The sequence below is a fragment of the Manis javanica genome, chromosome 1 (genome assembly GCF_040802235.1).
Source record: "Manis javanica isolate MJ-LG chromosome 1, MJ_LKY, whole genome shotgun sequence".
NCBI lineage: Eukaryota > Metazoa > Chordata > Mammalia > Pholidota > Manidae > Manis > Manis javanica.
The window spans coordinates 180,750,693-180,767,737 of record NC_133156.1 but is presented as its reverse complement, the minus strand read 5'-3'; the positions used below and the strand labels follow the sequence as shown (position 1 = coordinate 180,767,737).

Genomic DNA, 17,045 nt, shown 5'->3' with positions numbered 1-17,045 from the left:
TAAGACAGTATGCTCTAATTCAGGTTTGGAAATATGTAACCTAAAAATAATGAACACACACAAGCTGGCAGGGAAAGCCTGAGTGGCCCGCCAGGTGGTGGCCGCAGCTGTGTGTGCCCCGGGGACTTGCGGGTGAATCTCGGTAGAGGATGAAGCCTGAAAGTCGTGGCACACTCCAGGCTCTTGGTCCTGCTTTCAGAGGAAACTGAGGGTTGAGAGGCATCTGCCTGGCTGTGCCCAGCTGACTTCGAGAGTCTAAAGGGATCCAGCTAAGGTCGTGAGCTCCTAACAGGAAGGCAGGGGTGCTGCTTCTCTCATTTCATGTGTTAATTAACCACCTTAATGTGTACATTTCAGTGGCATTTCGTACACTTGCAGTGTCACGCAAGCATCACCTGGGTCTACTTCCAAAGCATTTTCTTCTTCCCGAAGGAAGCCCCTTGCGTGCTCGGCATTCACTCCCTCTTTGCCCCTATCCCCAACACCTCTGAAAACACTAATCTGACATTTCCTTGGATTTCCCTATTCTCGATGTTTTGTTCACATGGAACCATGCAAAATGTGAAGTTCTCTATTCAGCCATGTTACTTCATGTTTTCATGGTTCCCTCATGCTGTACATGCATCAGCACGTCGTTGCTCCTATGGCTGAATCACGTTCCTTAGTCGGGATAGAGCACGTTTATGTATCCAGTCATCCACTGTGGCCATTTGGGTTGTTTCCGCTATTGTGAAGAGTGCTGCTCTGAGCTTTCACGTACAAGTTTTTGTTTGAACACGTCTGCAATTCCTGGGCATGAAACGAGGAGCAGAATTGCTGGATCAGGTGGAAATTGTTTTAACATTTTGAGGAGCTACCCAGCAGTTGTCCAAAGTGACTGCACTGTGTTACTTTCCTGCCATCAGCGAGTCTCATTTTACTCTCTGCCTGGGCACTGCTGCCTGGTGCCAAGAGAGGGGAGGTAGCTGTTATTCCCCAAGATATTAGATGGCTGTCACCGTGAGGAGGCCCTTTTCTGGGCTGTGCTATTTGTTATAAGCCTGAGCTCATGACAACCTAAGTCCTGAGGTTGAAGTTAATGTCCCCATTTTGCAAATGGGGAACCAAGGCCAGAAAGCTGAGATCTTCTACCCAAAGCCCCCCCGAATGTGGCACGTGGCATCTCAATTTGTGACAGCTCTGACTCCATAGCCTGCATCTTTCAGTACCACAGGCACATGTCTGACTAGTTTGGTGAAATATGAATAAGTGTAAAGCACCGTATAAGAGAACAGGCTCCACTGGGTTGGTGTGAGACTCACCCCGAAGGCCCATTACCCATCCTATTTATTGCCAGGGATCAGGCCACACTTGGCCAAATTCCAGTACGTAGCTAAGGTTGTTTGTTTAATATCCAGGCTAATACCTCCTTCTGCACAAGACTTCTGACCATTATGGACCAGATGGATTCTGGCATCTGCTCTGTCCTTTGAAGCCTTTGCTCTTCACATTTAGTACTTATATTTCTATTGTTACTTGATACCCATACCTCAGGCCCATGCCCTGGACTCCACTGAGAGCTCACAATTTAAAGGACATGAGTGAAAGAAGACAATGGCCAGTCATGTGAAGGGGTAGAGAGGCAGACAGGCACACCATCCCTGCTAAGATGTTCGGACATCCCAGTATGGTGATTCCAGCACTCTAACACTATGTTAGACATGCTCTGTAACCTAGGTTTGAACCAATTCTCTGAGTAAGGGAAAGAGGATCAGGCCCAACACTCAAATCAGGGTAATTCAAGAAGATTCATATAGATAATCAAAGGGACTAATTATGAAGTTGTGGTTGGGTAGAGGGGAACAAAGGAGGATATGGAACAGGCATTTTACTGCCCCAAGAACTGAAGAGAGACAGGAGGTAGAGGTGACAGGAATCGGTTCCAGGAGCTGAGTTATACAGGCTGCCATCTGACCTAGTTAATTTTGGCCGATCAAAAAAATAAGGTAACAGAAAAAAGTCCAATTAATTTATTACACATGACTTTACATTAGCTGTATTAAATTTGGCAAGTTATTTTTGTTTCTAATAAGTAACCTTTTGTGCCTGTTTTAAAAATGGGGGTAAAACAGTATCTACCTCCTGAGGCATGGTGAGAATTAAGTGAAGTCTTGAATGTAGAACCCTTAGAACCAGAAGCCTTGGAGGGAGAATGCCAGGGTAGTCAGAAATAAGCAGGGGCATGAGCTGATGGATATGAAATCACTATTCCAAGAACCCAGTACATTACAGACATCCAATTATTCCAGTTATATAGGAATAGAAACAGGAGAGTAGAAGACAATAACAAATAGAAGTAACAGTGATTCTCTTTTAAAATACTAAAATATTAATATAGGATTAGGTGTATTTTTTTTGTTTTGTTTTACCATTGTATTTAAAAGTTTCTTTAAGGAACACATATAAATTTTATAAAAAGGAAAGGGAAATCAATGGTTTTGATAAATGTTGAAAGTTTACTATCTGTCATTTCACAAAACATCTTTTGTTGACATTCTACAAATGACATCATCCAATAATGTCCCAATATTTTCTTCTTGTGAAGACAGCTTATATATCTGTAAAAATAAAAGATAAATTATGACATGGTGATATATTCATGTACTACTAATTTTCATTATACAAACTTGTCTAAGTGAGATTATATCATTCTGTTATTGGGATAATCGTATGAAACTACAAATCACAAATGTGATTAAAGTAAGCAAAGTATGTAGCAATCACCACTTAGGTCAAAAGTTCCCTTTAAATTGCAGGTACGTTGATAAGTCTCTAAACATAGACACCAAATTTGAACTAATTTTAAAAGGCACACATCTAGATATTAACTTCATACTAGATTTATTTTACGTTTCAAATGTACTATGTGAGTCTGATACTTAAAGTTAGCTATTCTTTCTTAAGTAGAGAATGTTTTTGTCAAGTAACTTTCTAATAATATTTTACATAAACCTGCATCTTCCAATTCTTTGCATCTATAATTACTTTCCAAGTAATTTTCCATTAATCTGTCTTAAAAGTTCAAAAAAGAGAGAAGCATTGGTGAACAATAAGCAAACAGAAACAGAATTATTCCTCATTTATCATACTCTTTCTAAAATTAGAGGTTCACAAACCTTTTTGACTTCTGTGATGTTTGTTATTTCAGGAAGATTTTTCAGAGATACTTGATGACCTTCTACCTGAGATATCAGGTCTTCCCGATTTATTTGTTTTTCTCCCTCTTCAATGTAAACAATTAGAATTGAAGTGTCATTTGCTGATATACCAAATTTTTTCAGTGCCTCTGAAATCTAAGTTAAAAAAAAAAACACAATAAACAAGTAGTTCCAATATCTGAAACATCCCCCATCTGCCTTCTTCTCCAGGCAGGCTCTTATTTTTCATATTCTAATGGTTCTGTCTGCCTGCAGCTTTTCCCTTCCAGAATCCCTTCCTAACACCTACCAGCTGTGCCCGAGGACACTCTCTGCTCAGAGCTGCTGCTCCTGCTGGTGCTGTTAGGCCCAGACTTCTCGGCATGGCATGCGGACCCCCTCCCTCTGGCCCCAAGGGACCCTCTGGCCATGCACACCGGCCTTCTAACCACTTGAGGAGCCCGTCATTTCAAACTGTTTTGCCTGGTCTCACACTTTGTCCTCTACCTAGAGCGCCACATCCTTCGAGGTCCAGTTCAAATGTCACTCCCCACTGTGCTCTATTTCTTACAGAATGAATTGCTGCTTTGCTGTTCCCATAAATTGAATTATTGTTCCCATTCTTTCATGTGAATTTCTGTCATCATCTGCCTTCCTCAGGAATATCCTTCTTTCTGCTGCCTGTAGAACTGGAACTGGGACAGGGACAAGCTCAATGGCTATTTACTGAATGGCAAAGTTTCTCGAATTATTTGAAATGATCTCGAAGAAACAATAATTACTTGGTAATTTCTACCCTAGGTACTGGGGAATTCTATTATATGCATTTTATAAACTTTTCAAACATCTGTATTTTAAACCATGCCACAGGCTTCCTAATTTTCCTCTTGATGATATTAGTACCTGGTTGTATCATGAATAATAGCAGTAACACTAAAACTTCAACAGCGAAATTTCAGATTTTCTTTTAAATGTGCCACAGGTGTAATGTCTTCAGTTCAATAACTGATTATTATCAGGATCTTAAGCCACAAACTCTCCCTATGCTCTAGGCCTATAAGAAAGCATGTGTTAAAGGCTGTTCTGGGTACCGGGTAGGCTTCTGGTACATGGAAAAGACATGGGTCCTGTCTTCAAGTAGTTTACAAGATCCATGCCTAGTGTTTCATCATTAAGATTTAGATATTATTTAGAGGGATCTTCCTGACCCAGGAAGAACAGATAAAACTAACCTCAGCTTAGCTTAACTTTTTTTTACTCATATGTGAAGTGACATCAGAGCTTATTGTCTATTAAGAGGCAGTGCCAAACCTCAGCTCTCTATTCCAGAGCTCTTGTCACTATTATTTTGATTTGTTACTAACAACAGGCCTAAAAGAATTTAGCCTCCAACCCAACACTGAGGAACACACAGGTTATCATGACGAGGTCAACAGAAAAAAAGTAAATAAAATCCATATTAATTACATTGTTATTTGGGGAAAGGTTGAAAATAACTTCAGTAGACAGAGTTCTTGTCTTCATTTTTCCCAGTTTGTAGAGGTGAACCGCTTTGTTGGCTGCCACAAGTATCTGAAATGGATCAACAATCTACCAAGGAGAACAAACGAATTACACACAGACCTGGGAATGTTCTGAAGATGCATACCCTGTCTCAAGGCAACTCCAACGTCAGGCCGTTCTTCTTCATAATACCTACGGGCTACATTTTCAGAACGGCTCTCTCAAGGGCCCGGGTGTCAGAAAATCACAGAATTTTAAAGCTGCAAGAAACTTAAACTGTAAAAAATTTTTTAAAAATAACATTTACTAAGGGCTAATATGGGAAATACCATATTCTAAACATTTCACCTGAATATTCTTTAATTTTCACAACTACCCTAAGAAATAGACCTTATTCACATGCAGTAGATGAGGAAACCACAGCAAGTAACATCTGCGCGCGAAGCCCGGCTCCCACTCACCACCGAGGGGACTAGCAAACACCTTGGGCATGTTACTGGTGAGGTTCAGGTAATCACACCGCTTACTTCACAGGGCTGTTGTGACGAGTAATCAAGTTAGTATATGTAAAGCACTTAGAACGCCAGGAACAGAGTAAGCACTAAGTATTTGGCTACCACTTGTTCAAAGTCACAATAAATGGCAGAGCTGGGATTAAGTCCTGATAATGTGACTCCACGGGGTGTGCTCTCAACCACTATGCGTTACCTCCTCTGCGGAGATTTCCAAGTTTAGATGAGAAGATGGAGATCCTGGCCATGGCCTTCTGCCATGACATCAGAGCCAGACCACAACCTTTCACATGTCCTAGAGCAGAGCCTGGCACTTCGGCTTCTATTCACTGTTAAATTCAAGGTTGGCTAAACCTGACCCCCCTCCACAGCTTGAATAAGGCTTTTTTTTTTTTTTTTTTTAGAGGGCATCTCTCATATTTATTGATCAAATGGTTGTTAACAACAATAAAATTCAGTATAGGGGGGTCAATGCTCAATGTACAATCATTAATCCATCTCAAGCCTAATTCTCGTCAGTCTCCAATCTTCTGAAGCATAACGAACAAGTTCTTACATGGTGAACGAATTCTTACAGAGTGAATAAATTCTTACATGGTGAACAGTACAAGGGCATTCATCACAGAAACTTTCGGTTTTGATCATGCAATATGACCTATAAACCATCAGGTCAAATATGAATATTCATTTGATTTTTGTACTTGATTTATATGTTGATCCCACATTTCTCCTATTATTATTATTATTTTTATTTTTAATAAAATGCTGAAGTGGTAGGTAGATGCAAGATAAAGGTAGAAAACATAGTTTAGTGCTGTAAGAAGGCAAATGTAGATGATCAGATGATCAGGTGTGTGCCTATGGACTAAGTATTAATCCAGGCTAGACAAGGGCAGCAAGACATCCACGGATGCAGAAGATTTCTCTCAAAGCAGGGGGGGTGAGGTTCTGAGCCTCACCTCTGTTGATCCCCAAATTCTCACCTGATGGCCCCCCTGCGACTGTGCCTGTCTTAGGTTGTTCCTCCCTTGAGGAATCTTACCCGTCTCTGGCTAACCAGTCATCTTCCGGGGCCATACAGGGAAATGTAAAGTTGGTAAGTGAGAGAGAAGCCATATTGTTTGCAAAGGTTAGCTTTTTACTTCTTTGCAGATTTATGCCCTGTGGCTTCTATGCCCAGCACTTGTCTCGAGGTATCTTTACCACCTGGAGGAATTATGATACTCGGTAAATTCTATATGAGGCACGAATTCTATTTAAGGTTTGTAATTAGGAAGGAAGAAGAAAAGCTATAGATGTAGCATATGAAGGAAACTTGGGAGGATTGATTATTTCTTTGACATATCTTCTTGTATAATACCTTAAGTATGTATAGGTTTTAAACTACTAACTAATTTGCACACTCATATTAACATAATAGGAATACGGTGACATAAACAAAGCAAATCTATAATTACCAGCCATCTCCAGTGAAGCCAAGAAAACCATTTAGGCATCCTAGGCATTTGTGAAAATTTATCTATGATATGATGGATATTTTCCAACTGTACTTGAACCATCAGACAAATTAAAGCAGCCCATTTCTGGGATCTGTTCACATCCCATATGTTCTTTTAACCATAGATAGTCTATAGTCATGAGATTTTGGGGTGCTACAACTTGCACCCCTCCCAACTCCTGGTTGAGTTCCAACAGTACAGATCCGGTCAAATTCGTTGTCTCACTGTATGCACATGCCAGCCTAGACATCTCCCTCCTCCTTCTTATGGCAAGTCCAGGAGACAGTGGGCTGGATGCAGCCACAACCGCAGCATCGTCCGGATCCCTGTGGAGGCTTTTTGATGATCATCCCCCGGCACAAGTCCTCCAGAGAGTGCTGATGCCGGAAGCTCCTCCTCATATCGTATCTTAGTTCATTTTCTGGGTATCCAAGCTAGGCCTTGATCTTCTGCGTAGAAACAAACAGACCCTTTGCCCACACTTTGACATGCCCTCTATACCACTGTGCAGAACTCATTAGAGGTCAGCACACAGTAACTGCTTTTTTTTTTTTTTTTTTTAATTAAGAGAAAGGAATATTATCAGAAAAGAGTACCTCCATAGCTGATCATCTGACACCCTTTAAGTGATCAACATTAAGGATATTTAAAGCATGCGTTGATCTTTGATTTACCAATAGTTTTATCCTGTTAAGGAGTAATCCCCCTTTTCTTTCTTTCTTTCTTTTTTTTTTTTTTTAAATTTTTAATCTACACTTACCTGAAGAATACTATGTTTACTATGCTCTCCCCTATATCAGGTCCCCCCTAACAACCACATTACGGTTACTGTCCCTCAGCTTAGCAAAATGTGGTAGAGTCACTACTTGTCCTCTCTGTGTTGTGCAGCCCACCCTCCCCTTTCTCCCTCCCCCCATGCATGCTAATCTTAATACCCCCCTTCTTCTTCCCCCCCCTTATCCCTCCCTGCCCACCCATCCTCCCCAGTTCCTTTCCCTTTGGTACCTGTTAGTCCATTTTTGGGTTCTGTAATTCTGCCGCTGTTTTGTTCCGTTAGTTTTTCTTTGTTCCTATACTCCTCAGATGAGTGAAATCATTTGGTATTTCTCTTTCTCCGCTTGGCTTATTTCACTGAGCATAATACTCTCCAGCTCCATCCATGTTGCTGCAAATGGTTGGATTTTTCCACTTCTTATGGCTGAGTAGTATTCCATTGTGTATATGTACCACATCTTCTTTATCCATTCATCTACAGATGGACATTTAGGTTGCTTCCAATTCTTGGCTATTGTAAATAGTGCTGCGATAAACATAGGAGTGCATCTGTCTTTCTCAAACTTGATTGCTGCGTTCTTAGGGTAAATTCCTAGGAGTGGAATTCCTGGGTCAAATGGTAGGTCTGTTTTGAGCATTTTGATGCACCTCCATACTGCTTTCCACAATGGTTGAACTAATTTACATTCCCACCAGCAGTGTAGGAGGGTTCCCCTTTCTCCACAGCCTCGCCAACATTTGTTGTTGTTTGTCTTTTGGATGGCAGCTATCCTTACTGGTGTGAGGTGATACCTCATTGTAGTTTTAATTTGCATTTCTCTGATAATTAGCGATGTGGAGCATCTTTTCATGTGTCTCTTGGCCATCTGTATTTCTTTTTTGGAGAACTGTCTGTTCAGTTCCTCTGCCCATTTTTTAATTGGGTTATTTGTTTTTTGTTTGTTGAGGCGTGTGAGCTCGTTATATATTCTGGACGTCAAGCCTTTATCAGATCTGTCATTTTCAAATATATTCTCCCATACTGTAGGGTTCCTTTTTGTTCTATTGATGGTGTCTTTCGCTGTACAGAAGCTTTTCAGCTTAATGTAGTCCCACTTGCTCATTTTTGCTGTTGTTTTCCTTGCCCGGGGAGATATGTTCAAGAAGAGATCACTCATGTTTATGTCTAAGAGGTTTTTGCCTATGTTTTTTTCCAAGAGTTTAATGGTTTCGTGACTTACATTCAGGTCTTTGATCCATTTTGAGTTTACCTTTGTATATGGGGTTAGACAATGGTCCAGTTTCATTCTCCTACATGTAGCTGTCCAGTTTTGCCAGCACCATCTGTTGAAGAGACTGTCATTTTGCCATTGTATGTCCATGGCTCCTTTATCAAATATTAATTGACCATATATGTTTGGGTTAATTTCTGGGGTCTCTAATCTGTTCCACTGGTCTGTGGCTCTGTTCTTGTGCCAGTACCAAATTGTCTTGATTACTATGGCTTTGTAGTAGAGCTTGAAGTTGGGGAGTGAGATCCCCCCTACTTTATTCTTCTTTTTCAGGATTGCTTTGGCTATTCGGGGTCTTTGGTGTTTCCATATGAATTTTTGAATTATTTGTTCCAATTCATTGAAGAATGTTGCTGGTAATTTGAGAGGGATTGCATCAAATTTGTATATTGCTTTCGGCAGGATGGCCATTTTGACGATATTAATTCTTCCTAGCCATGAGCATGGGATGAGTTTCCATTTATTAGTGTCCCCTTTAATTTCTCTTAAGAGTGACTTGTAGTTTTCAGAGTATAAGTCTTTCACTTCCTTGGTTAGGTTTATTCCTAGGTATTTTATTCTTTTTGATGCAATGGTGAATGGAATTGTTTTCCTGATTTCTCTTTCTATTGATTCGTTGTTAGTGTATAGGAAAGCTACAGATTTCTGTGTGTTGATTTTGTATCCTGCAACTTTGCTGTATTCCGATATCAGTTCTAGTAGTTTTCGAGTGGAGTCTTTAGGGTTTTTTATGTACAGTATCATATCATCTGCAAATAGTGACAGTTTAACTTCTTCTTTACCAATCTGGATTCCTTGTATTTCTTTGTTTTGTCTGATTGCCGTGGCTAGGACCTCCAGTACTATGTTAAATAACAGTGGGGAGAGTGGGCATCCCTGTCTGGTTCCCGATCTCAGTGGAAATGCTTTCAGCTTCTCGCTGTTCAGTATAATGCTGGCTGTGGGTTTATCATATATGGCCTTTATTATGTTGAGGTACTTGCCCTCTATTCCCATTTTGCTGAGAGTTTTTATCATGAATGGATGTTGAATTTTGTCAAATGCTTTTTCAGCATCTATGGAGATGATCATGTGGTTTTTGTCTTTCTTTTTGTTGATGTGGTGGATGATGTTGATGGATTTTCGAATGTTGTACCATCCTTGCATCCCTGGGATGAACCCCACTTGGTCATGGTGTATGATCCTTTTGATATACTGTTGAATTCTGTTTGCTAATATTTTATTGAGTATTTTTGCATCTACATTCATCAGGGATATTGGTCTGTAATTTTCTTTTTTGGTGGGGTCTTTTCCTGGTTTTGGTATTAGGGTGATGTTGGCTTCATAGAATGAGTTTGGGAGTATTCCCTCTTCTTCTATTTTGTGGAACACTTTAAGGAGAATGGGTATTATGTCTTCTCTGTGTGTCTGATAAAATTCCGAGGTAAATCCGTCCGGCCCCGGGGTTTTGTTCTTGGGTAGTTTTTTGATTACTGTTTCAATTTCTTTGCTTGTAATTGGTTTGTTTAACTTTTGTGTTTCTTCCTTGGTCAGTCTTGGGAGGTTGTATTTTTCTAGGAAGTTGTCCATTTCTTCTAGGTTTTCCAGCTTGTTGGCATATAGGTTTTCATAGTAGTCTTTAATAATTCTTTGTATTTCTGTGGAGTCTGTCGTGATTTTTCCATTCTCATTTCTGATTATGTTGATTTGTGTTGACTCTCTTTTTCTCTTAATAAGTTGGGCTAGAGGCTTATCTATTTTGTTTATTTTCTCAAAGAACCAGCTCTTGGTTTCGTTGATTTTTCCTATTGTTTTATTCTTCTCAATTTTGTTTATTTCTTCTCTGATCTTTATTATGTCCCTCCTTCTGCTGACTTTAGGCCTCATTTGTTCTTCTTTTTCCAGTTTTAATAGTTGTGATGTTAGACTATTCATTTGGGATTGTTCTTCCTTCTTCAAGTGTGCCTGGATTGCTATATACTTTCCTCTTAAGACTGCTTTCGCTGCATCCCACAGAAGTTGGGGCTTAGTGTTGTTGTTGTCATTTGTTTCTATATATTCCTTGATCTCTATTTTGATTTGTTCATTGATCCATTGATTATTTAGTAGCATGTTGTTAAGCCTCCATGTGTTTGTGAGCCTTTTTGTTTTCTTTGTAGAATTTATTTCTACTTTCATACCTTTGTGGTCTGAAAAATTGGTTGGTAGAATTTCAATATTGTGGAATTTACTGAGGCTCTTTTTGTGAGCTAGTATGTGGTCTATTCTGGAGAATGTTCCATGTGCACTTGAGAAGAATGTATATCCTGTTGCTTTTGGATGTAAAGTTCTATAGATGTCTATTAGGTCCATCTGTTCTAGTGTGTTGTTCAGTGCCTGTGTGTCTTTACTTATTTTCTGCCCGGTGGATCTATCCTTTGGGGTGAGTGGTGTGTTGAAGTCTCCTACAATGAATGCATTGCAGTCTATTTCCCTCTTTAGTTCTGTTAGTATTTGCTTCACATATGCTGGTGCTCCTGTATTGGGTGCATATATATTTAGAATGGTTATATCCCCTTGTTGGACTAAGCCCTTTATCATTATGTAGTGGCCTTCTTTATCTCTTGTTACTTTCTTTGTTTTGAAGTCTATTTTGTCTGATATTAGTACTGCAACCCCTGCTTTCTTCTCACTGTTGTTTGCCTGAAATATGTTTTTCCATCCCTTGACTTTTAGTCTATGCTTATCTTTGGGTTTAAGGTGAGTTTCTTGTAAGCAGCATATAGATGGGTCTTGCTTTTTTATCCATTCTATTACTCTATGTCTTTTGATTGGTGCATTAAGTCCATTTACATTTAGGGTGACTATTGAAAGATATGTACTTATTGCCATTGCAGGCTTTAGATTCGTGGTTACCAAAGGTTCAAGGTTAGCTTCTTTAGTATCTTACTGCCTAACTTAGCTCGCTTATTGAGCTGTTATATAACAGCTGGAGAGTCTTTTCTTCTCTCCCTTCTTATTCCTCCTCCTCCATTCTTCATATGTTGTGTGTTTTGTTCTGTGCTCTTTTTAGGGGTGCTCCCATCTAGAGCAGTCCCTGTAGGATGCCCTGTAGAGGTGGTTTGTGGGAAGCAAATTCCCTCAGCTTTTGCTTGTCTGGGAATTGTTTGATCCCACCATCATATTTAAATGATAGTCGTGCTGGATACAGTATCCTTGGTTCAAGGCCCTTCTGTTTCATTGCATTAAGTATATCATGCCATTCTCTTCTGGCCTGTAGGGTTTCTGTTGAGAAGTCTGATGTTAGCCTGATTGGTTTTCCTTTATAGGTGACCTTTTTCTCTCTAGCTGCCTTTAAAACTCTTTCCTTGTCCTTGATCCTTGCCATTTTAATTATTATGTGTCTTGGTGTTGTCCTCCTTGGATCCTTTCTGTTGGGGGTTCTGTATAATTCCATGGTCTGTTCGATTATTTCCTCCCCCAGTTTGGGGAAGTTTTCAGCAATTATTTCTTCAAAGACACTTTCTATCCCTTTTCCTCTTTCTTCCTCTTCTGGTATCCCTATAATACGAATGTTTTTCCTTTTGTATTGGTCACATATTTCTCTTAGTGTTGTTTCATTCCTGGAGATCCTTTTATCTCTCTCTATGTCAGCTTCTATACGTTCCTGTTCTCTGGCTTCTATTCCTTCAATGGCCTCTTGCATCTTATCCATTCTGCTTATAAATCCTTCCAGGGATTGTTTCACTTCTGTGATCTCTTTCCTGACATCTGTGATCTCCTTCCGGACTTCATCCCACTGCTCTTGCATTTTTCTCTGCATCTCATCCCACTGCTCTTGCATTTTTCTCTGCATCTCATCCCATTGCTCTTGCATTTTTCTCTGCATCTCTGTCAGCATGTTCATGATTTTTATTTTGAATTCTTTTTCAGGAAGACTAGTTAGGTCTGTCTCCTTCTCAGGTGTTGTCTCTGTGATCTTTGTCTGCCTGTAGTTTTGCCTTTTCATGGTGATAGAGATAGTTTGCAGAGCTGGTACAAGTGACCGCTGGAAGAGCTTCCCTTCTTGTTGGTTTGTAGCCTTTTCCTGGGAGAATAGCGACCTCTAGTGGCTTGTGCTGGGCAGCTGCGCGCAGACAGGGCTTCTGCTTCCTGCCCAGTTGCTTTGGGGTTTATCTCCGCTGTTGCTGTGGGCTTGGCCTGGCTGGGGCTGTTCCTCCAAAATGGTGGAGCCCCGTTGGAGGGGGAGCAGCCAGGAGACTATTTATCTCCGTAAGGGGCCTCTGTGCTCCCTGCTGCCCAGGGGGTTAGAGTGCCCAGAGATCCCCAGATTCCCTGCTTCTGGTCTAAGTGACCTGTCCTGCCCCTTTAAGATTTCCAAAAAGCACTCTCCAAACCAAAACAACAGCAGGAACAATGAGAGAGGGAACAGAAAGAAAGAGAAAAAAAAAAAAAAAAGGAAAAAACAAGCGATTTTTTTTTTTTTTTTTTTGTCCTCAGGTGCCGGTCCCAGGCACCCGCTCACTGGTCCTGCTGCCCTGTCTCCCTAGCACCAGGGTCCCTGTCCTTTCAGGGCTTCCAAAAAGCACCCACCCACCGGTCCCGCAGGGAAGGAACGCTCAATATTCTTTGTCCTCAGGCACTGGTCCCACGCACCCGCTCACCAGTCCCGCCGCCCTGCCTCCCTAGCACCGGGGTCCCTGTCCCTTCAAGGCTTCCAAAAAGCACTCGGCAAAAAGAGAGAAAAAAAAGGGGAAAAACGCACGATTTCTTCCGTCCTCAGGTGCTGGTCTCAGGCACCCACCCACCGGTCCCACAGGGAAAAATGCGGGATATTCTTTGTCCTCAGGTGCCGGTCCCAGGCACCCGCTCACCAGTCCCGCCGCCCTGCCTCCCTAGCACCGGGGTCCCTGTCCCTTTTAGGCTTCCAAAAAGCACTCGCAGAAAAGAGAAAAAAAAAAGGGGAAAAACGCGCGATTTCCTCTGTCCTCAAGTGCCGGTCTCAGGCCCCCGCCCACCGGTCCCGCAGGGAAAAACGGGGGATATTCTTTGTCCTCAGGCGCCGGTCCCAGCCACCCGCTCACCAGTCCCGCCACCGTGTCTCCCTAGCACTGGGGTCCCCGTCCCTTCAAGGCTTCCAAAAAGCGCTCGCCAAAAAGAGAAAAAAAAAAAAAAAAAAAAGGGGAAAAACGCGCGACCTCCTCCGTCCTCAGGCACCGGTCTCAGGCACCCGCCCCCAGGTCTCGCAGGGAGAAACGCGGGATATTCTTTGTCCTCCGGCGCCGTTCCCAGGCACCTCCTCACCGGTCCCGCCACCCTGCCTCCCCAGCAACGGGGGCCCGTCCCTCTAAGGCTTCCAAAAAGCGCTCGCCAAAAAAAAAGAAAAAAAACCGCTCCGGTTTCTCTCCACCCGCCGGGAGCCGGGGGGAGGGGCGCTCGGGTTCCGCCGGGCCGGGGCTTGTATCTTACCCCCTTCACAAGGCGCTGGGTTCTTGCAGGTGTGGATGTGGTCTGGATGTTGTCCTGTGTCCTGTGGTCTCTATTTTAGGAAGATTTTTCTTTGTTATATTTTCATAGCTCTATGTGTTTTTGGGAGGAGATTTCCACTGCTCTACTCACGCCGCCATCTTGGCTCCGCCTCAAGAATAAGGCTTTTTTATCTGAAGATGATTATTAGGCTAGACTACAACATCACGAAAAATTAACTTACTGGTAAATGCCCTGAACAGTTTACTCATTCTTACTTGTACTTACCAATGTAGGGTTTATTAAGGAACCATCAATAGCACCGTCCATGGCCTTTTTTCTCAAGTCTCCAGAATTTTTTACCCCTTTAAATAACAGAAGGGTCACCCTGCATTCAGGAAATAGGTCCAGCTGATGTGTTAAGTGCATTTCATAGATTAGCAGGATTCTACTGTACAAAACCAAAAAGATCAAGAATTCTTTTGTTTAGAAGTTACCGTTGCAATTCACTACCAAAGATCCTTGCTAACAATTAAGTAACTTTAATAATGATAGAACTGTTTAAACTAGAAAACTCCATCCCAAAACCACACTTGGCATCCTCATGAGATGCTGTCTTCCTAACCCTCCTGTTTTTAGCTTCCTTTACCTCTCCTGGGAAAGGATCAAGATTCACCTGGCTCCCTGATTGTACAGATGATGCAGGCTCTGAAGAACAGCTGAGAGGCGGCTGAGGGGCAGCTTCCCCAACAGACAAGTAGAAGCGGAATATCAGGAATTGTTTAGACCATGGGTTACTTATGGCTCATGGTATTAACAAAACCTCACTTGAGCTCAGCCCTTTCAGCTTTCTGACCTCACCATTGTGTTCATATTTTAACAGAACCTAAACACAAATATTAAGGACAAAATAAGTTTATAGAAGAAAGTATACTTGACTCAAAGATACTCATTTCACATAGGGAATTGTAGCAGAGAGGATACAATGATTAAATAATCAGTAATCTTGGCCCTTTCTTAGACATATTTAACAAGGACAGGGTATATACAAAAACATAAAAGAAGCATCAAGACAACTTGACTAACTAGACAGATATAACCATACCTTTAAATGGAAAAATTACATTATTGCAATAATTTGATCTTTAAAACAATTTCAATCCAAGGCTTAAAATAATTTGGGTGAAGCAATTTGATAGGTTCATTTTATCCTACCTGCTAAGATTCCATTTCTAGGACTCTTTCTCAAGGAATAAATTAGAAATTTGAGGACTTAAGTAAAAAGATGTCCCTCTCATCATTCTAATAATAAAGAGTTGAAAACAACCCTATCTAGCTCATAACAGGGGATTGGTTGTGTAGCCTTGAAGAGCAGTTCAGGATGTGTGAGAACTGCAGTAAGCAACTTCACCAAAAACATCTAATTGGAAAACAAAACAAATGTGGCACAGATTGTGGGGTTCTTAAAAAGGTACACAAAAAGAAAAACCATTGAAAGGAAAATACACCAAATAACTATCCCCTGACTAGGTGGAATTATACTTGACTTTTTGTTACAACCTGGAAAAAAAATTTTTGTGAACAATGTCCTGGCACACAGTAGTTCAATCTTTATTGTCATAGCAATGTCAAATGAAAAAAGAAGATACAGAAACATAATGAATATATTCCCAATTATACAAAAAGATGCACACAGAAAACACAAACTTTAAGGAAACATACCAAAATATGACCATCTTGAGTAGTAGGATTATAGGTAATTTTTATTGTCCTGTATAAAATGTTTTTGTATGTTCTGAATTTTCTACAGTGAGCACACAAAATATGAATACATATAATCAGGGAGGAAAAATCCTTTCTGTGGTTTTTGTCTTTAGACTTAGGGTACAAGGACCCCTAGCAAATCTCAAGTTTTTGTTTTATACGAATTACTCACTTAGGCCAGAAACTTAGAACCATCGTTGGATACCTATGGATACCACTGGAATTCCGTATCTATTTATAGTCTTGCCGGTTTCACCTCTTAAGTGTCATTTTGGCCGATCCGCTTCTCTCCCATACCCATTGCCACCGGCACCATCTGTTATCTATAGCTGTGGCCTCCTAACAATTCCTGCCCTCCTATCATCTAACCTCCATCCCGTTGTAAAAGTGATCCTTTCAAATTGTAAACTATACCTTGTACTCCCATTGCTCTTATAATAAAAGCCCCACTCCCTTCATGGAATTCCAGTCTCTTATTGATGGGCCCTTCCTCCCTCTTGTTTTCCAGCGCACGTCTCCCTGGGCAGCCTCTTTCTGATACCGCAATGGCTTTCTCAGCTTCTGGTCACAAAGCTTTCTCCCACATGCCCTCTCGGACACGTAGTTCCCCTGACTCACGCCTCCCTCCCTTCAACTCGCCGTTAAGAGTCCATTCAGGAGCGTGCCAGAGCCGCGGGCCTAGGTCCCTGTAATACGCGCTTTTTAGCCCTTGTCACAACTCGAGTGACCCAGGGGCCTGCCAGTTGTATGTATCCTCACTAAACCGTACACCCCTGAAGGGAGGCTGAGTCTCTCAATCCGTGCTGCATTCCCAGGCCTGGCCTCGGGAGGCGCTTGAAAGATAGGGCGGAGAGAAACCCCAGGATCATCTCAAAACGCTCAGGTTGCTGCTCGCGGGGCTCCGTGCCCCCGCGCCCTCACCTCCAGCCCTCCTCCCAGCCGGCCTGTCCGCCCGCGCGCCAGTACTCACCGTCGCGCCCAGTCCGACTCCTAAGGTCTTCCCCTCGGAAACAAAGCCCCCGGCTTCCGGCCGCAGCAGCGCCCCAGCCGTAACCCGTCTTTCCGGATCTCAGCGGACGGAAGGTTCCGCGCCACCGTCCCACCCGCCGGTGAGCAGGCCCT

The 17,045-nt window shown here is 41.9% G+C and overlaps 1 protein-coding gene across 5 annotated transcripts; it reads right to left on the bottom strand.

Moving 5' to 3' along the window:
* Positions 1-2,475: 2,475 nt before the first annotated feature.
* On the bottom strand, positions 2,476-17,018 carry TPRKB (TP53RK binding protein). Of its 5 annotated transcripts, none has more exons than XM_017644365.3 (5): positions 16,894-17,018; positions 14,448-14,610; positions 4,644-4,766; positions 3,156-3,332; positions 2,476-2,597 (listed from the first exon to the last, which is right to left on the bottom strand). In XM_017644365.3, exons 2-5 carry the CDS (start codon positions 14,586-14,588, stop codon positions 2,511-2,513), a joined length of 528 nt encoding a protein of 175 aa, XP_017499854.1. In that variant the 5' UTR covers positions 14,589-14,610; positions 16,894-17,018; the 3' UTR covers positions 2,476-2,510. The 5 variants fall into 5 exon arrangements, with proteins under 5 accessions (XP_017499854.1, XP_017499855.1, XP_017499852.1 ...); XM_017644366.3 differs by having other exon boundaries at positions 14,448-14,607; positions 16,894-16,996; XM_017644363.3 differs by lacking the exon at positions 16,894-17,018 and adding an exon at positions 16,845-16,870.
* Between the last annotated feature and the right edge of the window lie 27 nt (positions 17,019-17,045).

Bases quoted from the DNA above. Each gene is read 5' to 3' on its own strand.
- TPRKB (XM_017644365.3), bottom strand. From the start codon at position 14,588: ATGCACTTAACACATCAGCTGGACCTATTTCCTGAATGCAGGGTGACC. The intron at 3,333-4,643 runs GTAATTAATATG...TTTTTAACTTAG, and splicing joins ACCTTTCCCCAAATAACAAT to ATTTCAGAGGCACTGAAAAA. The intron at 2,598-3,155 runs GTTTGTGAACCT...TTATTTTTACAG, and splicing joins ACATCACAGAAGTCAAAAAG to ATATATAAGCTGTCTTCACA.